Below are 21495 nucleotides of genomic sequence, written 5' to 3'. Positions count from 1 at the left end.
TTTGATCACTGAAGTAGCTGGGAGCTCAGTATGGTAATGTGGGTCGTTAATCTTACAAGCCTTTGGAACCTGAATTTACAACTTTAACTTTGCATATCTGCTTACTTCGGCATTTAGAGTCTGGTCAGCACCATTAAGAGGTCTGCAAATGCGACTAACAGGGCTTGCTTTAGCATCCTACCCCTTCAAAAATCAGAGAGGTGGGGCGCCTGGGTGGCTCATTTGGTTAAGCATCCCACTTAGGCTGAGGTTCTGATCTCGTAGTTCGTGAGTTCAAGCCCCGAGTTGGGCTCTGACAGCACAGAGCCTGGAGCCTGCTTTGGATTCTGTGTGTGTGTCTCTCTCTCTGCCGCTCCCCTGCTCACACTCTTGTCTCTCTCTCCTTCAAAAATATATAAACATTAAAAAATTTTGTATGGGTATTATTTCATTTAATCCCCATAAAAGTCCTATAAGACAAATACTGCTATTATCCCTATTTAACAGATGAGAAAACCAAGACACAAAAATTCCCAAGGTCACGGCTAATAAGTGGAAGAGCTGGGATTGAATTTTTAGCTGCTTGCTTCCAGAGCCAGGCTCTTACCTGTGCTCTGCAGCTGCCTCCCGAGAGAGTGCCCTTAAAACTCAGTCCAGTTACTCACTCATCACATCCTCAGGCCTTTGGGAGATCGAGAGAAGCCAGGTTCCTTCAAGTTTTTTTAAATGAAGACAGGGGTACAAAAAACTGGCATATTTTAAATGTTTAATTTGACAAATTAATTCCTTTAAAAACGCTCAAAAAACGCAGTACAATTCTACTATTTGCAAGATAATGATGATATTCTTAAAAGACATTAATTTATGGTGTTTTTTAAAAATAAAGTTTATTTTATTTTGAGAGAGAGAGAGAGAGAGAGAGAGAGAGAGAGAGAGAGAGAATCCCAAGCAGGCTCCACACTGTCAGTACGGAGCCCATCGTGGGGTTCCAACTCATGAACCACGAGATCATGACCTGAGCTGAAATCAAGAGTCAGATGTTTAACTGAGTGAGCCATCCAAGCACCCCAGTTCATGGTGCCTTTTTTAGCAGGCATGGGATGAGACACAACTTAAAGTTGCTGATGAACATTGGAAAGAAAGGGATATTCATTCTTAAATCAGAACATAAATTTCCAAGTTATTGTCCCTAAGTAAATACATTAAAATGCATTTCTGGCCCCATTAATGACTTGCTCTGCAGCTTTAAGAAAATCAGTTAACCTATTACTCATTTCTTTGTCTGTACAATGGGAATGACAGCCTTGGCATCAGATTTCTCCAAAGCACTTTTCAGAGCCTTGAATGAAAGGTATTGGAACTATTGCCTGCATTATTCCCAGCTCCCAACCTAGCAATTGTCTCCAATTACCAGCCACTTAGAAGGATTTGTAGGTAAGACTCTTATCACACGTTGTTAATTACAACTTTCACAGTTGTGTTTTGTTGTTCCCTTTCAAAAGCTAATGTTTGGTAGTGACTGCTTTCTTTGGGTTAGAAAACACGGCTACATTTCCATACAAATGTCACATTCTTATTAGCACATTACCCATCCATCCCTCACGGGATTATACAACTCTGTTCATAGATATAATCAGCTTTGTATTTTCATTCAAGGGTAACCAACTAGCAAGGTAGAAATCTTGACTTGGCATCAGAACTGAATTGGAACTGAATTGCTCCCCGAGCTGGGAGGGGATAAGACAGAGTCAGGCTCCATTCAGAAATGGCAGTTGTCTCTAGAATCTCAATCGCTTACTCTCCTTTCTTCTCCTTCCAGTATGGTGACTATGACCCCTCTGTTCACAAGCGGGGATTTTTGGCCCAAGAAGAATTGCTTCCAAAAAGGGTAAGAAGAAATCAATCCCCTATTTGGGAAGACACAGCAGAGATGTGCTCTGTGATAAAGCCAACTGGGGGGCTTGAAGGAATATTGGAAGTACATGACAAAAACATTTAAATAAATATTTTGTGATCAATCTTGATGAGTAAAGAATGTTGAATCTCTGTTAAGAATATTAAAAAGCCAAGGTTCGTGGAATTCATTTGCGGTTGCCAGGGCTGTAAATGTTTGTTTCCTTCAAGGTGGGTGAGCACCAGCGATTCCCAGGGAGGTGTGTGGAGCAGTGTGTGTTCAGCCCAGGGAGCTGAGCTATTTGCAGCTGGGCAGGGTGGATAGAGATGAATTGGGGTGGACATTGTAGTTTTTAATCCTCAGTGTTCATCTTGTTCATTAGCCACAGAAGCAGGCCCTCCCTCCCTTTTGCTGCTCCCGGTTTTATAGCTCCACTCATTTGTTATGTGTAATAAAGGCCCGATTCTCACCTTTACCTGACTTTCCCTGCTCCTTTGATGGCTTTTGTGCAGGTGGAGGCAGCAGCACACACAGCTTAGCCCTGGCCGACCCAACTGAGCTCCTCCCTCTGGGATGTGCAGCCCAGGAAAGAGGGACGGCAGCTGGGTGAGGGGCGCACCTACGCCTGAGTAATGGTGCACCCTTCTGAGTTGTGACTCAAACTGAATGGTGCTTGTCTGTGCGCACCACCTCTGTGCCATGTGACTGGCTCCCTGTATGTGGCTTTTTAAAAATAGCTTTGCTATTTTGTAAAAATGATGCACAATTATGAAAATGGCATACAATACCAAAACTTTCTTTGTATGTGGGTTTTTTATTTTGCTCTACTTTTTGGTAGGTAATAAATTTGTATCAAATGACTCCAGAAATGTGGGAGGAAAGAATTACAGCCTGGTACGCAGAGCACCGAGGCCGAGCCAGGTGAGGCTGCTTCATTATCGGTTTACATTTCTGTATGGACTTTTTTTTTTTAAGAACTATGAAATTAGGACACACTCGTTGAACAAAATGCAGTACCGAGGTATATAGAAAAAGGGAGCGCTGAGAGTAGCTGGTCTTCAGTGTTGTGTGTGCTTCTTCTAGTGCATGAATACAGCCTGTCCAGATGTACAGGCCCACTGCACTCATTGGCAATTTAGGTTTCACGTTAAGGATTATAATGTATGGATATTCCGTAGCTTTTGTGTCCATTTCCCTACTGATGACATTTGGAGTGCCTATAGATTTTCACTTTCTGCAATGTACAGCCTAATGTTGTTATATAATTATATGAGCAGTTCTGAGGATACATTCTTTGCAAGAGTTGCTGAGTCCAAGGATATGAGCATTTTGTGTTCTGACAGGTGCCGCTGTATCGCCCTCCGCAAAGGCTGGACCTGTTTACCTGCCTACCAGCAGTGTGTGCACGTCTCTCCCCGCCTCGTTTCTCTCCCTACCACTCATTTTTATCAATCTAATTTTTGTAATCTAAAAGAGGAGACATGTATCTTAAGTACTCGTTAGCATTTCCCTGATCACTGTAGGAATTGATCATCTTTTCATTAGTCTTTAAAATATTGTCCTCTTCAAATCAACTTCCTAGCGTGCTCTTTTTTTAATACCATGTATACTGAAAAGTGGACAAGTCTTAAACGTACCACTCAATGAATTACCAGAAAGTGAAAACACCGTGTAATACCAGGTGATGAGATAGCACGTGACCACCCCCCCCCCCACTATCACTCCCCATCCTTCCTCCCCACAGCTAACCACTCTCCTAACGATGGAGTAGCAGTGCATGTTTTAAATTTTACTTACATGCGATCGGAGAGTCCCTATTTTTTGTGTCTCACTTCTTTTACCCAGAATCATATGGTGAGAATTGGTTTGTGGTGTGTAATAGCAGTAACAGTTTCATTTTCATTGCTGTGCAGAACTCCACTATGTTAGTAAAGCATGAATTCCCCATTGCACTATTGGTGGATGTTGGGTATGTTGGGCTGTCTCTTGGTTTTCCGCTATTACAAATGACATCAAACGATTTTCCAAGGTAATTGTTTGTACCAGTTTACATCAGCAGTGTGTGTGTTTCTAGTTGTTCCACGTGCTTGCCAACACTGTGTGTTCTCTCAGGTTGAATTTTTAAAATTCCATTTGAGAGCATTTTGAGATTGGAGAGAGGGAAGAGTCAAGGTCATAGGGAGACCTAGTTAAAATATTTCAATATCGTACCTATTTGGGAGTTTCCTGCAAGTCATTGCTTTAAGATCTTAATCTGACTCCTAGTTTAGAAGTAGGTGACCTGGGTTGGGTTTTACAGCCCCGATAGCTCTTGACCTAATCTCTGACAACACCCACAGAAATAAAATCAGGAAGGTAGCTCTCCGGTAGGTTGCCGAGAGAATTGTTTCAATACCAAAACCTTGTAGGTGAAAAAAGTTCACAACCAGATAAAGCAACAACTTAAATCAAATTTGCATATCCAAATCCATTTGAGGGAAGAAGATAACATACCACATGCTTTTCTTGAATTCCTTGAGACGGGTATCATTATTTATCAAGGGCAAAGCGTGAAATTGAAGCCAAGAGACACTGTAATGAATCTGTTCTCTGGCTTTTATGAGGCCGGGAAATTCTGCTTGACCTCGGTGCGTTTAATAGACTCAGGGCTGGGAAGAGCCTTGCTGGTATCTGCTCTGGCTGACATCTTCTGGCAGGTTCCAATGCTCAGGGTGGCGTGTGCCCGCCCTCCGTTTTCTCACTTAGTTCCGGTGACAGTGTCTTTCATTCTCTTCACAGGGATGAAGCTGAAATGGAATATTTGAAGATAGCTCAGGACCTGGAGATGTACGGTGTGAACTACTTTGCAATCCGGGTGTGTTGAATCCTCTTTGACTTCCCTGTGCATAAACAGAGGCTGAATCAGGGGCAGACTGCTTTCGAAAATGGGTTACTTCCTTATTCCAGGATAGCAGACTCTTTAATGGTTCACTGGAGGAGAAGGGAAGAGGAAGAGGAGAGGGTCTTATAGCCTCATTTTCTATTTCTGGACTTCAATTAGATCCTCCGTAGTTAAGTGTCAGTTGAGCCCCCGGGGACTTGGGCCTGGTCCTGGGCTCTGCTCAGCAGAAACCTGTTTGAATGCTCTGAGTGTAATGTTTGATTATTTCTGGCTCTGTGAGATCTGGCCCACAGGGAGCACCTGTAAATACTTTCTTCCCCCAAGGCACTAGGAGAGTAAAGCTGCTTTTATAGATTACTGATTTGTTTGGGTGGGACTCTTGTTCTCTCTAGCAGGCTAATTGGTTTTCTCTTCAGACCGTTAATAGTCCCACTGCTGTCCCCTGGGAACCCACTGCTTCTGCACCAGAGGCTTTTGTTTTCAGTCCTAGCTGGGTGGGCCTCTTGAGCATCTTTCTCCCAAGGTTCTGCTGCTGGTGCAGCATCTAGGAGCTCCTTTCAAAGGAATTCATGCGATTGGCTCTAGTATTCCATTGCTGGTTCCAAGCTACAGATAAGTAGATGTTAAAATAACCATCCACAGTGGTCCACCTTTATTATTATAGTTATGGTGTTTTTTTAAATCTGTATTTATTCCTTTTGAGAGAGAGAGTGAGAGAGAGAGCAAGAGCGTGAGCGAATGCAAGCAGGGGAGGAGCAGGCAGACTGGGACAGAGAATCCCGAGACTCGACTCAACAACTCAACGAGGGGCTTGACGGGCTTGAACTCATGAACCGCAAGATCATGACCTGAGCTGAAATCAAGAGCCCTTAACTGACTAAGCCACTTAGGTGTCCCTTATTGGAGTTATGGTTTGCTTTCCTTTTCAGGGTTCTTATAAATTTTACATGAAATTTGGGTAAATTGTATTACATTTTAAGTAATTTAGGATATGGGGTGGCCTGGCTGGCTCAGTCAGCAGAGCATGTGGCTCTTGATCTTGGGGTTGTGAGTTTGAGCCCCACATTGGGCACAGAGAGTACTTAAAAATAAAATCTTTAAGTAATTTAGGATAGCTTTCTACCTGATTTGTTTTCTAAATACCGATTTTTAATGGATTTCATTACATAAAATTACACTGACAAGTTATGTTATTTCGTATAGCAAACAAGTACCTAAAAGATTTTCTATAATCATGCAAAAGGTTATTTTCTTTTTCTTTTTTAAGTTTATTTATTTTGAGAGAGAGAGAGAAACAGAGCACATGAGAGAGAGGGAGAGAGAGAGAATCCCAAACAGGCTCTGTGCTGTCAGTGCAGAGCTCGATGTGGGAATTGAACTTATGAACTGTGAGATCATGACGTGAGCCGAAGTCAAGAGCCTGACACTTAACCAACTGAGCCACCTAGGCACCCTATATATATATTTTTTTAAGTAAGCTCTACACCCAACATGAGGCTTGAACTCACTATCCTGGGCTCAGGAGTCACATGCTCTCCTGACTGAGCCAGCCGGGTGCCCCGAGGTTATTTTCTAAAGTTTTATTAATTTGTATTTGCTAACTGTCTTGTTTCTTTCTTTTTTTAATTTTTAATTTTATTTATTGAGAGAGAGAGAGAGAGTGATTGTGTGTGTGCAAGCAACGGGGAGGCGGGGCACAGGGAGGAGAGACGGAACGCCAAGCAGGCTCTGTACCATCAGTACAGAGCCCACTGTGGGGCTTGAACTCATGAGCTGTGAGATCATGACCTGAGCCAAGGTCAAGAGTCAGATGCCTAACCCACTGCGCTACCCAAGTGCCCCAATTGTCTGGTTTCTTTAAGGTCAGACTAATTTAACACATTTCTGTGGTTTTGGCAACATCTTTCCTCTTGCCCCATATGCCTACCATCTAGATTCTAGAAAAGTAGTGTTTTACAATCCTTAAAAACCAGTTTCTCATTAGGGAATATTTCTTTTTTCTTTTTCTCTTCTCTCTTTTTTTTTTTTGAGAGAGAGAGAGTGTAAGTGAGTGAGGGGCGGAGAGAGAGAGGGGAGAGAGAGAGAATCCCACCAGCAGCATTGAGAGAAAGGTGAGAGAGAAGCAGGGCTCACCCAGAGTGGGGCTCGAGCTCACCCAATGCAGGACTCAAAGTCATGAACTGTGAGATCATGACCTGAGCCAAAGTCAGATGCTTAATCCACTGAGCCACCCAGGTGCCCGGGAATATTTCTGTAGCAATCAGACCAAAATACACTATTTTGTATGTGTATATGTTTTGTATAATGCAGTAGACAAAGCTAATGGATATTTTAGTATCATTTGTGTCCAAGTTTTTGTAATTTCACCATCAACTAAGGAAGATATGTGCTTAAAACAATTTAAAAGGGACTGCTTGAGTCGCACCTCTCTGTTTTTTCCCTAGGAATGTTGGCATCATGATAGGAAGCAGAGGGTAGAATCCTTTTTTTTTTTTTTTTAATTTAATTTAATTTAAAGGAAATAGTCACAGGGGCACCTGTGTGGTTCAGTTGGTTGAGCATCTGGCTTCAGTTTAGGTCATGATCTCATGGTTCATAAGTTCGAGCCCTGCATCTCTGCTATCAGCACGGAGCTCTCTTTGGATCCTCTGTCCGCCACCCCCCACCACCCCTCCCCTGCTCATGTGTGTGCGCTATCTCTATCTCAAAAATAAACCTAAAAAAAAAAGTCACAAATATAATGAAGTATCTCGTTTTCCAGAATGTACTACAGCTCTTAAAAGTACAAAGCCTCACTGTGTTAATGTAGTAGTTTTAAGAGCTTTGCAGACGAGGGATCTCTCTCCTGGTTTAGTGACAGCTCCTGACTTTGGGGTGTTAGAAGGAGTAAAAAGATTTATCTTGGAGAGCTCACTTGTCCATCTGACACCTGCTGCTAGATTGGTCCTTCTCATCACAGTCCGAGCACCTTCTCACTTTGCAGATCTGTTTTCCTGCCTTTGAGTCTGGTTCAATTTCCTTCTTGTCAGCAAGGGGTCAGGTGCTTTAGGTCCTTGTGCAGGGAGCTTCCTTCCACTACCACACAAGGGCCAGACCACACAGCACAGGTGGATGGATCTGTAGCCTGAAGATGTAACCCCAGGCCCACTGCTGGGTCAGTGACATGGAGGCCCAGGACATTTGCCTTCTGTCTGCTCTGCCTGCCAACCAACATATGTACCATCACATTGTCAAACAGCTTTATTGAGGTATAATTTATATACAGTTCACTTTGGAGTATTTTTTCCAGTGTTCTATTATAAAAATTTTCAGACATATAAGAAAATTGAAAAAATTTTATAACAAATACCCATAGATACCCACTGTCTAGATTCTATAACATTTGACTATATTTGCTTTATCATGTTGAGACTACATTTTAACATAAAATAAAACCATTTGATCCTAGCACTTAGAATTTTCTTTCTGGTAGTACAACTACCTTTTCTTTCTTTAAATTTTTTTTTTTAATGTTTATTTATTTTTGACAGAGAGAGACAGAGCATGAGCAGGGGAGGGGCAGAGAAAGAGGAAGACACAGAATCCCAAGCAGGCTGCAGGCTCTGAGCTGTCAGCACAGAGCCCAACGCAGGGCTCGAACTCACAGACCGTGAGATCATGACCTGAGCCAAAGTCGGATGCTCAACCGACTGAGCCACCCAGGCGCCCCCTACCTTTTCTTTTAATGTTTAATCCTATGGGTTTTTATTCTACCTCTGTGATAACCTGGTTATAGTAGTTCCCCGTTATCCATAGGAGTACTTTTCCAAAAGCCCCTGTGGATGCCTAAAACCATGGATAGTACCAAACCCTATCTATACTATATTTTTTTCTTGTATAGACATACCTATGATAATTTTAACTTATAAATTAGGCTCAAGGTGTAAGAGATTAACAACACTAACAATAAAAAAGAACAGTTATAACAATATACTATAATAAAAGTTATGTGAATGTGTTCTCTCTCAGAACATCTTATTGTACTGTGCTCACCCTTCTGGTGATGATGCGAGAGGCTTAAATGTCTGCATGATGAGATGAAGTGAGGTGGATCACGTAGGTGTTATGATGTAGCGTTAGGCTCCTGTTGACCTGACAGTAGTTCAGAAGGAGGATCATCTGCTTCTAGACTGGGGTAACTGAAACTGTGGAAAGCAAAACCACAGATAAGGGGTGGGTGTGGGGTGACTACTGTATTTAATTGGAGGTAACAGTGCTTAGATTGCTGCTACTTTAGCCATCAAGCCAGTGACAGAAGCCCCCAGTGATCCCTCTGGGGGACACTGAGTCATGAGGATGGTATTTTGCCTCTGCCTGCCCCAAATCAGGAAGCTGGAGCCCCCTGGGTTACACAGCAGCTGTGACTTCTGTTGGGACCTGTTGGAACTCGTCAGATGTAACAGCATGTGCCAGGTTCTTTGGGAAGTTGAATAAAATCTCACACGTCTGCTGGAGCTGATGGTGGCTGATCTTTGTTGACTCCACAGAATAAAAAGGGTACAGAGTTGCTGCTTGGAGTGGATGCTCTGGGGCTTCACATCTATGACCCTGAGAACAGGCTGACCCCCAAGATCTCCTTCCCGTGGAATGAAATCAGAAACATCTCGTACAGCGACAAGGAGGTAGGACAGGCCCCGCATGCAGACATGCCAGCAGCCCAGCTGCCAGCCTGTCCCCATCTCTCCTCCTCCCTGGACTTCTCCTTGTTATCAGTAAAATCCTTTACTCCCCAGGTTTTGGGTTCTTGGTTGCTGTTTCCTGTTTACAGAGCAGTATTGGCATCCTATTTTCGAGTAGCATCACTAAACCCCCCCTGCTGACCAACAAGAGGCTGGGAAGCTCAACTTGTCAAGACTAAACCCCAAAGAGCAGTAAACCAACCAGAAAGTAACCTTGTCTTATTACTTGCCTTTCCATTTCTGGTGAGAAATTCTGTTTGTGTTTTTCAATGTGGTATACATTAAACCCTCTCTCGGTGTCTAGTGCTTGATACGTAGGGTGGGGATATCTGTCTAAGTATTTATCCCCACATGTATATATACGTATGTGTATCTCTTTCTGTCTCTCTGTGAGGATATAAATAAGAATATCAGGCTAACTGCTTATGAGAATTCAAAAATAATTAAGTCTGAATAACTTGGCTGAGCACTCTAAGTTAGAAGTCAGATGTTCCTATACCGGATGGTGATCTTTCCCAAACACTGTAATCTTAGGTTTGTTCATTCACTCGTTTGTTCTCTGTTAATTTTAAAGGAATTATCAAGCATCTGCTTTGTGTTAGTTTTTGTAGGGGAAACAAAGATGTAGAAAAGCCAGTCTCGACCTTCAGGGAAGTTACAGTCCAGCAAGGACCGGACTGCTGTGAGACAGGCCTGTAGCACAAGGGACTGATGACACACGTGATAATGATCTGGTGCTTTTCTGCTTTCATAAGCGCTCTCAGCCCAACTCTGATTTCTCCTCCTAAGAACATGCTGCAAGAGTAGGGGCCGGGTTTGGGGTATCTGTGTCACATCAGGAAGTGAAGATGTGGAGGGATCAGGCGACTTGGTGATTGGTGAAGGGAATAGCAGGGGCTGAGCTCCATGTTCACCAAAGCCATAGCCCTGGGCGCACTTTTCCGATGCAGGGCGCTGAGTAGGAGTCCTGAGAGCACAGGGTACTGGGCAGAGGGCAGTAGGCCTGGATGGTACTCGGTGACACACAGCTGGGACGCTGAGTGTGGAATGAGGAACAGTGATGGCTCGTGTTGGCTGCCTGCAGAGCCCCCACCCTGAGCAGATTTCCTGTTTTCCCTTCCCTTGTAGCAACTTGAGAAAGGGAACACCAGGCTCCTGGTTTCCAATATGTGGTTGAGATCTACTCGGCCATGCTTGATGAGACAGATTGAGCTTCTTAATTCAAAACATTCTGGCTCTGAAATTTTTTGTTAAGTAGCTCAGAAAAGGAGCATTTAACTATTGCTTTTTTAAAATACTTAAATTGAAAGCCCCACATGACTTAAAGTAGTAGGTATGCTATGGCACGGTAGTTTTTCATCTCTAATTTCATAAAGTCTGTTTACTGCATATCCACACATTTGTGTGCTAAAGGCTCCCAAAACACTCGTTCTTCACAGAACCCAAGGATTAAAGTCTCCCCTAGTATAGCCTGACACAATAAACTCTAATATACCCTCTCCGGGGGCAGGGCACCATCATGTTCCATCATGTCAATAACTTCGTGCAGTAAGAGGACCTCAAGCTGACTTGACATAATAGGAAGTAGTCTTAGTAGTTATGCATGACAGCCGTGCTGTCAAAACAGAAATGTTGGTTTATTTTAAGTGATCCATTGATTCTTTGTGCGCGTCCTGGCAAAGCCTGTGGTTTCCCCACTGTTTGTGGTTTCCCACTGACGGCTCCGGGGTTTGACTTCAAAGCCAAAAATAAGCTCAAGAAATTCACGAATAGCAGCCTACACAAGAGCAATAGTGCTTCTAAGTTAGCTTGACCAAAAGCTAACCAAAGGATCATTTTCTGTCCTCAGTATGCTAACCCCTCCTTCCTTGGACAGTATAATATGCAAAAGAAATACCCAAAAATACATCTTCCCAGATGTATTTATCTGCTTAGCACGGCTTTCTCGGGAATAGATATCCATTTTTTAAGTGCTTCTTTGAAATGGAGGATCTGTCCGGTCTAATCAGGAGTGGTTGAGAACAGCAATTACCGTTTGTCCTTTATATGCTTCCCTGCCTGTGGTTTGGCCCTGGGATCTCCTACTTAGCTACCACCCTGTCCTTATCACTCATCCTTTTCTCCCCTTTGATTTCGAGAGCAGTTTCCCTCTGCTACCACGGTCTCTTCTTCGCACTTTATTCCTTTTATTAACAGCTTTCATCTGATAATCCCCACGTTCAGAAACCTGTGGTGACGACCTGTATGCTGTCACATCAAACCCAACCCAAACCCCTCCAACTGTCCACGCCCAGCCCACCCCTGCCTTCCTCCCAATATGAGCCCGTGATATCATCTTAGTCATCAGAGAGCTAATAACGTCAAACGCGCGCGCGCGCGCGCACACACACACACACACACACACACACACACACACACACACAGTCTGCTCATTTCTCTCTCTGCCTCATTTCTGTCGCTTGCCCTGTCCTGAATAGCCCTCCACCCAATCTTTTAGGTCCTCTTTCATATTCTCTTTGTCTATGACCAGCTGAAGTTCCCGCCTACTTATGGTAGATCTACTCTGAATCCCCACGACATTTGTGATTTTTGCCACCCGATGAGGCGCTAAGAGATGATGTAATTTAAGTAGCAGTTGAGTCATGAGTCTAGTTCCAGCTAGGTTGTGAGCTTCCTGAAGGCAGAACTGGGCCTGGGATGCTGCAGTGGGCTTCCCAGCATTGGCCTCATGGTCGGGCCCATCAGGGGTCCATAGTTCAGGTTTCCAAGCCTGAGATGGTGCTGACAGCACCCCTTCCAGGATCCTGACCTTCCACAGCCCCAGACTCCATGCCCTCAGCTGCTTCTAAATCACAGTGGGTTAGTGCCCGGGCGCCGGAAGCCAGGACAAGGCGCAGCCTTATGCTGGATCTTTGCCAGTGTGGTTGCTGCTTTTGTGGAATTTCCTGGTTGGTGCTAACACTTTAGGTTGTCAGACTGAAACTTTTTCTGCTTCTTTCTTTCAGTTTACTATTAAACCACTGGATAAGAAAATCGATGTCTTTAAATTTAACTCCTCAAAGCTTCGTGTTAATAAGCTGGTAAGTTGAGATCCTAGTTTTTGTTACTAATAACTGTAGTTTTTCTAAGAAACTGAGCGCCTTTTTTGAGAGAGTGACCTCTTGTGAGGTGTAGAATGATTGGTAGCTCACTTGCTACACGCTTTGCCGATAGACTTGAAAGACTCTTCTCTTTAGCTTAACCTAACAAGTCAAACCTAAATTTTGTGATGTGGAATTTTTAAAAAGTATTTTTATGGAGGTAACTAATATATATAAAAGGATAAGTATAACGTGTATAGAAGGTATAAAGAGTGACAAAAAGGGGCACCTAGGTGGCTCAGTCAGTTAAGCGTACGACTTTGGCTCAGGTTGTGATCTCGCAGTTCGTGAGTTCGAGCCCCATGTTGGGCTCTGTGCTGACAGCTTGGAGCCTGGAGCCTGGAGCCTGCTTTGGATTCTGTGTCTCCCTGTCTCTCTGCCCCTCTCTGGCTCACACTCTGTCTCTTTCTTTCTCTCAAAAATAAACATTAAAAAAAATAAAATATAAAGAGTGACAAAAATAAATAGCTATGTGGGGTGTCTGGGTGGCTCAGTTGGTGTCTGGGTGGCTCAGTGGCTTAGATCATGATCTCACAGTTCATGAGTTCAAAACCCCCACATCGGGCTCACTGCTGTCAGTGCAGAGCCAGCTTTGGATCCTCTGTCCCCCTCTCTCTATACCCTTCCCCTGCTGTGCTCTCTCTCAAAAATAAATAAACATTAAAAAAAAAAACTACACACCCACTACCCAGCTTTAAGAAACCACACACTCCGATACTATTAAACCCCCCCATGTTAGCACCCTGCTGGTTTCCCCCATCCTCCTCCCTGAGGGTAATCACCATTCTGAGCTGGGTGCTCATTATTCGCTCGCTTTTCCTCAGAACTTTATTTCCTATACAGAAAAATGAATGTACTATTAAGTTTTGTGTACTTTTGACATAAGTGCTGTCAACTGTCTATGCTCTTTTATCACTTTTTTTGTACATTATTTTCTGAGATGTGTCTATGTTTGATGCTTAAAGAGATGATCCCTTTATTTCCACTGCTGTATAGTATTCCATTGTGTACAGATAAATGTACACATATATACATATATCCACACAATGATACATATATATGTCTCCCTCCCCCTCTCTCCCCGCCCCCATATATATGTCATTTTCCTATTAGTGAATAGTGAAGTGCTTTCTACTTCTCTGCCATTTTAACAAAGCTGTTAGGAACATTCTCGTACCTGCCTCCTGCTGCACATGGGCAATAGTTTCTCTAGAGAGTATCTACTTAAGAGTACAAGTGCAGGGCTGTAGTGTATGTCCAAATTCAAGATTAAGCCATGTTGTTTTCCAAAGGAGATGAATTAATTTACAGATGCAGTGCAGTGGGTGTGACTTCCTTTTGCGTTATGTCTTCTGCACTTATAATATCAGCCTTTAAAATTTGTTTGACATATGTTGTGCATATGAAATGGTTTCTCAGTATTATATAAATGAGCATCTTTATATTTACTAATGAAGTTGAACATCTTTTTGTATATTTTTTGGCCAGGCTTTTCGTCTCTTTTGTCAAATACTTATTTCATGTCCTTTGGCCATTTTTCTCTGGGTTGTTTGTATTCTTTATTGATTATATCATTTCTCAGCTTGTGGCTTATTTTTCCTCCTTTTTAATGTCTTAACAAACAAAGAATGCTGGATTTTGACACAGACAAATGTATACATCTTTTCCTTAATCATTTGTGCTCTTTGTGTTTTGTTTGACATCTTTCCTTATCCTCTGATCATAAAGATATTCTTCTAGGCTTGATTTCGGCTCAGGTCATGATCTCACGGTTCCTGAGTTCTAGCCCTGTGTTGGGCTCTGTGCTGACAGCATGGGGCCTGCTTGCGGTTCTCTCTCTCTCAAAATAAATAAACTTAAAAAAAAGATATTCTTCTATATTCTTTTCTAGAGATTTCAAGGGTTCAATCTTCGTATTTAAGTCTTTAATCCTTCTGGTGTTGATTTTGTGTGTGGTGTAAAGGAGGGATCCAGCTTCTTCAGCTTCTTGTGTTTTTTGTTTTTTGTTGTTTTTTTTTGTTTGGTTTTTAAAGTAATCTCTACACCTAACATGGGGCTCGAACTCATGACCCCAAGATCAAGAGTAGCATGCTCCACCTACTGAGCCAGCCAGCTGCCCTCAGCTTATAGTTTTTTCACGTGAATAACCTGTTATCCCTATTAAATGAAATTTCCTATCCTCCCTCATCTGTAGTGCCACATCTTAAATTCTTATTTATTTATTTATTTATCTATTTATTTACTTATTTAGAGAGAGGGGCAGAGAGAATCCCAAGCAGACTCAGCACTGTCAGCACAGAGCCTGATACAGGGCTTGATCACTTGATTCATGAGATCATGACCTGAGCTGAAACCAAGAGTTGGACACTTAACCAGCTGAGCCACCCAGGTGCCCCTATAGTGCCACATCCTAGGAGAATAAGATGCATCCAGAAGACGCACCTCCCTTCACCTGTGACTTTTGCCCCCTGGCGTACTGGAGGCCTGTCTCCAGAGCCAAGAGCCCTGGAGGCCATTAGCAGGGAAGGCCTTGCTGTTTCACTCTGTGCTTTGCTCTTTAGGTTTCCTGCTGCCCCCAAGAGCCCTTAGACAAAGATGCTGTAGCCCTGGTAAGCTGGTAGGCAGTGAAGTACATTTGGGGGTTTAACATTTTTCCTGCTTCCATGGCCACAGATTCTCCAGCTCTGTATTGGGAACCATGACCTTTTTATGAGGAGAAGGAAGGCTGATTCTTTGGAAGTTCAGCAGATGAAAGCCCAGGCCAGGGAGGAGAAGGCTAGAAAACAGGTGAGAAAGACCATGTCTGAACCACTGTTGTCACTGCTTCTTGGTCTTGGCTTGGGAGGTAAGGAGCAGTCATAGGCTGACAGCTGTCATTTGGCAATGGACATACCTTCTCTTATTTTATCCCTGTTGGATCTTTACTGGCCAATGCCCAGCTGGTGTGGTGTCTGCTCTGGAAATGAGGAATAAATTCTGAAAGCATATACAAAAGAAACATCTCTAGTTATTTCCCCACTTAAGTGAAGTGGGAGTAATGCAGGTTTGGGAAGAGATAGTCAAGCCTGGGTCTGTCTGTCTGTCCATCCATCCATCCATCCATCCACCTAGCTAACTCGCTTTTTTTTTTTTTTTTTTTTGCCTGCCGGTCTCCTTTGCCCAGCCTTGTCCTTTTCTAATTAGAAGGTGATAGAATGCATGACAGCATCTCATGCTTACCGCGGGAATGCTAATTAGACTTCGGCCACACTTCCCCACCACGGGTCAGCCCAGGCGGCATATTGCCTGTGGTGGGAGGTGCCAGGAGAGCTTATCAGCAGACTGGACAGTCCGCATCATTATTTTCTACTCATAAACTATCTCGGCTCACCGAAATCCACACAACTAATCTGAGCCTCGCTGCTGAGAATATCCACTGTGGCTTTGGACTAACTCCTAGACAGAGTAGCAGCAGCTGCAGTCAGCTGCCCGCAGGACTCACAGGCTCGGAGCAGTAATCATTAGTCTGTGCGCAGCTCTCTGATGTGGGTACTCTGGCGAGGCTGGCTCCCTGCCCTGAGATTTACAATGAAATGCCCAGTTTGATCCAGCATGCTTTTAGGGCTCCCATCTCTTTGCTGAGATGGCATACTCAGCATGGGATGCTTTGGCGGCCAGGCTGGTGGAATGGGTTTTGTTGGACAAAGAAATGCTCCTGAGCCAGCACGGTCTAAGTGGCAACTTCAAGAAGAGCCTTCTTTGACCTCTTTTCAGCTGAGCGAAGCTTAGAAGTGAGAGATCTGAAGACGGCAATGAGTGTGTAGGCCTCGAGATTGTGGCAGAGAAAAGCGTGCATACACCCCACACCTGCACTGCCTGTGGAACAGCAGAGGCAGGGGCCTGGCACCTGCAGGCCGGGCTCCATGGCCCAGTAGTATAGACACTGACCTTGGAACCAGATGTGAAAGTTAGTATATAACATTAGTAGATGACTTATCTTTCAGATCTCAGTTTTCTCATCTGTTAAGTGGAGCTAATGGTATGCCTTCTCTGTCTCAGATCAAAGGACACATTGCACCTGAAAGCCTTTGTGAACTTAAACCACCTTGCAAACAAGAGGTCCCTTATTATCGGGTGGAGGTCTAGGGGGAAGTGCAGTGCTGGGAATGGAAGGTGGTTGCCTTGGCTTTTGTCAAGGGGAGAATAATAGAGATACAGTAATCCACCTAATGGAAATTTGTAATGCAGTGGAAATTAGAGAACAAACTGGCCAAGCTTTTCACTGACCTGCAAGGGAAAAATTAGAGAAGAATTTACAGTATTTTATTGCTTGTCTTTGCATTATTCCTTCGAGGCCCAATGCCTTTTTTTTTTTTTTTTTTTTTGGCTCAGTATTAAAAAAGGCAGCAATCTTAAAAATCTTGGGTTTGGGAGAAAATTGAAGCAAGAAGTAATTAAATGTGCTCTATTTAAGGAAGAAAATAGTGCAGTGGTCACTTCTGGCTTCTGCTTTCTGAACTCAGTTAATACCCTAGGATCACAGAGAATAGCACTTGTCCTGTGCTTGTTCCCCTTATTAAGCTCTGCATGTGGCCCAATTAACACAGTGATCCAGAAGGCATGGGAGGTGGCGGCAGCTTTGTACCAGTGCCTTAAGGACAGGGGGCCGTGTTCCCTGCTCAGCTCCCTCCTGTTGCAGGCCTGGCCGGGAGCTGCCTCTGCGTGAGGCTGGGAGCCTGTGCCATGGGGCTGTGGCTTCCCCCTGTGAAACACAATGTGTGAACTACACGATTCCATCTTCTCTGTGGGTCAGAGGCAGGAGTGATTGTGGATGAAATTAGAGATGTGGGAGGGGTCGTGTGGGTGAGAAATGGTGAGGTGGCTCGTCCAACCAGAAGAAAGCTGTCTGTTTCTGGGGCTCCATCTCAGGGAGAAGGAATCTGCATTGCATCCTGTCTGCTGCTGGGCAGAGCCACGTGAGGTCTTCCAACAAAAAGGGATATCGGCAGGGTAGCCATTTCAGCACACAGTGTGTAAGAATGCCTCCTTCGATCCAGGTGGACTTGGCAGGGCTGGCTTTTTTGTTGTTTTGTTTGTTCCCTCACCCCTAGATGGTTTTTCAAGGGACACAGCTTTTGATTCTCCAGCTGGTTTTGAAGGACAGAGGGTGGTAGGTGACAAGAGTGACACTGCCAACCTCTAAAGTAAAGGGACGAAGAGGGTCTCCCTGGGCATCTCCGGACACTGGGCGTTCTAGGACCCTTGTGGCAGTGTAGGTCGTGAGCCCCATGACTCTCGTTCTCCCTCCACCCCCCAGATGGAGCGGCAGCGCCTTGCTCGAGAGAAGCAGATGAGGGAGGAGGCTGAGCGCACGAGGGATGAGTTGGAGAGGAGGCTGCTGCAGATGAAAGAAGAAGCAACAATGGCCAACGAAGCACTGGTGATTTCTGGGGGAGTCTGGGTCCCAGGAGGCTACACGGGGATTCCCTTGGGTTTTGGGAATTAGGTAGGCCTCCTGAGGACCACAGATAAGTAACATTTGCTTTGACATTTCAGCTAAAAAAAAACAAAAACAAAACAAAAACAAAAACGGTGCCTTTTCTTTCCACCCATGTTGGCAGGAGATCATGTGTGGCCAAGCCCCACTTTCCCCGGGGTGCCTTTAAAGCAGGGCCTCTCTGCCTGCCCGGGGGTCAGATCACCCTCTGTGATGAAAGTTGTCCTGTGCCTCATAGGACGGTTAGCAGTGTCCCTGACCCCTACCCACTAGATGCCACTAGCACCACCTTACCCTTGATTTGTGACAATCAAAAACATTGTTACCTGTCTCCCACTGGTTTGAACCACGCATTTAAAGGGAAAAGCCTTGGCTCAAGTGGTACTCAAAAAGGTGCTTTCTTGTTGTTCCCCATGGGTGGGACTTTCTGAAAAGTTGAGGGCGTGGCTGTCTGGCCCTTGCCAAAGTGTCATCTGATGGGGCATTCAGTGGCAGGGCCCTGGGGAATCTGACGCTCTGGTTCCTGCTGACCTGAATGTCTGAGGCCACATCTGGGAGGGATGACAGGCATGTGATCGATCCCCATCCCAGCTGATAGCACCCTTCTCTCCAGATGCGGTCCGAGGAAACGGCTGACCTGTTGGCGGAAAAGGCCCAAATCACTGAGGAGGAGGCAAAACTCCTGGCACAGAAGGCCGCGGAGGCCGAACAGGAAATGCAGCGCATCAAGGCCACAGCCATTCGGACGGAGGAAGAGAAGCGCCTGATGGAGCAGAAGGTGCTGGAGGCTGAGGTGCTGGCGCTGAAGATGGCTGAGGAATCGGAGAGGAGGTTAGAGGTGGGGAGTCCAGGGCACTGGGGCCCAGGCGAGGGGCTGTTCAGTTGTAACCTGGCCCTGAGGCAGAGCTTGACCGCACTTGTCCACAAGCTGCTTCAACTTCTAGGATGGTGGGGTGGGGGGAGGCTCCTCCCTTGACAGGTTGGTGAGGACTGGTACTTAAGCCGGTGTGGGCTTTGGGGGCTGGGGTTAGTGGAAGGGCTCAGGAACACGGTTCTCTAGTTGAGTGGACCTCTGGTCATGCTTGTGTCTGTGATAAACCGCCGTCCCTCTGATAGCCATGTTTGCAGGAATGCCATCAAGCACGTCTGCAGACCGCTTTTAGCTGAGGAGTTGTAAGGAGGCTCTTCTTAATTTTAAAAAATGTGGTTCTTTTCCCTTTTCATTTAGGGGACATGTGGGGAGAGAGCAGCTATTTACCTTTAACGTGGTAATGAGGAACCCACTTCCCTTCAGCCATTCTTGGTGCTAAGGCTCCCGAGGCAGATAGGAGGGGAGGGCCAGGATCCTGTCTGTGGCCAGGATGCGCCAGCTCACGACCAGGTTGAAGGATGGAACTGTAGTCTCCACTTTTCAAAGAGTATTCTAGCCTCTGGATTGTTCTGGTCCTGCAGCCTTCAGATAAACACTGGCACATTCCCCACAGCATTTGGCTCTGTTGACCTAGAACACTTGAATTTGGCTTTTTGCTACCAAGGTGCATTCACTACAGTTTCCTCTCCGCTTTCTGCATGTCGTTCTGGGAATATGGATCTTTGTTTCCTGCCCTGTCTCGGGCCCCTTTCTTTCTGTGTGTGGGTCACTTCCCCCAAGACCGATGTTGGGCCTGGTCCCTGGGTCCTGTGTCTTGCAGGGTGAGGCACGAAGACCTCAGCGTTGCTGCTCATCTTGCCTGAGGTTGGCCCTGGGCCTGCAGTCGTTTTCCTTGGGGGCTGTGAAAAATCGATTCTTTCTCATCCTGTCCTTCGTGATCTGATATAAGATCTTTGATTCATGCACTGTACCTTTGCCTAGCTCACTCTCACCCACAAGTTAAGCAGAGGAAGCTATTGGCCCCTCCCCCCTCCTCTCCCTCTACCAATTGCAAAGGTTTGAACTTGACTCCTTCCCAGCAGCTTCCCTGCCCTTCCCATTTAGATTTACCATTGCAGTGAACAGTACTCAGGAATGTTATCCTTGCTTTGGAAGTTCTGATGTTCATGTCAGTGTCCACCCCCCACCACTGGCCTTGTTTGCCTGATCTGGTGCCATCATCAGGGCTAACTCAGGTCCCTCCTCTCCAGGGGGACTGTGGGGAAGAGGGCTGTCTTTCTTCTACCTGTCACCTTCATGGACCTGACATCTCCTCCTTTCCTTGCAGGGCCAAGGAGGCAGATCAGCTGAAGCAGGACCTGCAGGAAGCCCGCGAGGCAGAGCGAAGAGCCAAGCAAAAACTCCTGGAAATCACCACCAAGCCCACATACCCGGTGAGCCGGGCTGGGAGCTGCCAGCCTGCAGCTGCTTCAGACCTTGTAGCTTTCTCTTCCCTCCAGCCCTTCAGTTCCGCTGGTGGTGCCACAGCAGAATGAATGATGCAGAGGGCCTGCAGCTGGGGAAGGGGCAGAATGCCTGGTCTGCCATTGGCCTTGGACTGGTCACCTCTCTGGTTGCCTGGATAGCAGGCAATGGGGCCTTTCCTAGCTCTGAAATGTTTTTCTTTGTCTTTTTTTTTAAGTTTACCCATTTATTATTTCTGAGAGAGAATGAACAAAAGCAGGGGAGGGGCAGAGAGAGAAAGAGGGAGATAGAATCTGAGGCAGGCTCCAGGCTCTAAGCTGTCAGCACAGAGCCCAACCTGGGGCTTGAACTCATGAACCGTGAGATCATGACCTGAACCGAAGTTGGATGCTTAACCAACTGAGCCACCCAGGCACCCATGTTTTTCTTATTCTAAGTAATATAGTCCCAAATTATTTTTAAGAGATGATAGCTGCTGCTGCTGCTTCTTCTTTTTTTTTTTTTGAGAGAGCGAGGTTGCAAGTGAGCAAGGGGCAGAGAGAGAGAGAAGTGGGGCTCACTTGGCACTCATGTTTTACCTAAAGTGAGGCTCATGTTCACCCGAAGTGGGGCACGAGCTCACCTGAAGCGGGGCTCGAGCTCACCCGATGGGACTCGAACTCACAACCTGTGAGATCATGACCTGGGCTGTAGACAGATGCCACCCAGGCACCTGAGACGGTAGCTTCTTGATGCCAAGCTGAATGTAATCTTCAACTACCTTTGTGTAATGTATACCATCATTGCAGTTCTGGGCAGGGGTACCGTATACCTCAGGGTAAACTATAGCCATGTAAGAACCATTTTCCAAACTCAATTTTGGGACAAGGAGGCAGACTTCAATTAAACAGGGTCACACCATGAGTAGACAAGCCTCTTCCCTTCCCTTCCTCTGTGCATTCAGTTCAGCAAACTGTTCTGTTCCATATAATACCAGGCACCTGGATAGTTCAGTTGATTAAGTGTCCAACTCTTGGTTTCAGCTCAGGTCACGATCTCACAGTTTTGTGGGTTCATGCCCCGCACTGGGCTC

At 45.3% G+C, this 21495-nt stretch overlaps 1 protein-coding gene across 9 annotated transcripts in view; it reads left to right on the top strand.

Moving 5' to 3' along the window:
- The window catches only part of NF2 (NF2, moesin-ezrin-radixin like (MERLIN) tumor suppressor), an 80142-nt gene that overhangs the window by 38576 nt on the left and 20071 nt on the right, over positions 1-21495 (top strand). For 4 of the 9 annotated variants that reach the window (XM_027050884.2, XM_027050882.2, XM_027050883.2 and 1 more), the window contains exons 5-13: positions 1799-1867; positions 2712-2794; positions 4652-4727; positions 9281-9415; positions 12478-12552; positions 15286-15399; positions 17909-18031; positions 18702-18919; positions 20287-20392. In XM_027050884.2, coding sequence (XP_026906685.1) covers positions 1799-1867; positions 2712-2794; positions 4652-4727; positions 9281-9415; positions 12478-12552; positions 15286-15399; positions 17909-18031; positions 18702-18919; positions 20287-20392 — 999 coding nt within the window. Of the gene's footprint in view, positions 1-1798; positions 1868-2711; positions 2795-4651; positions 4728-9280; positions 9416-9561; positions 12553-15285; positions 15400-17908; positions 18032-18701; positions 18920-20286; positions 20393-21495 lie in introns of those variants that run through there. The other 5 variants (XM_027050886.2, XM_053206706.1, XM_027050885.2 and 2 more) reach the window with 4 other exon arrangements.

This window comes from Acinonyx jubatus, chromosome D3, assembly GCF_027475565.1.
Source record: "Acinonyx jubatus isolate Ajub_Pintada_27869175 chromosome D3, VMU_Ajub_asm_v1.0, whole genome shotgun sequence".
NCBI lineage: Eukaryota > Metazoa > Chordata > Mammalia > Carnivora > Felidae > Acinonyx > Acinonyx jubatus.
The sequence above is the reverse complement of the archived record's forward strand: the minus strand, read 5'-3'. Positions and strand labels throughout refer to the sequence as shown.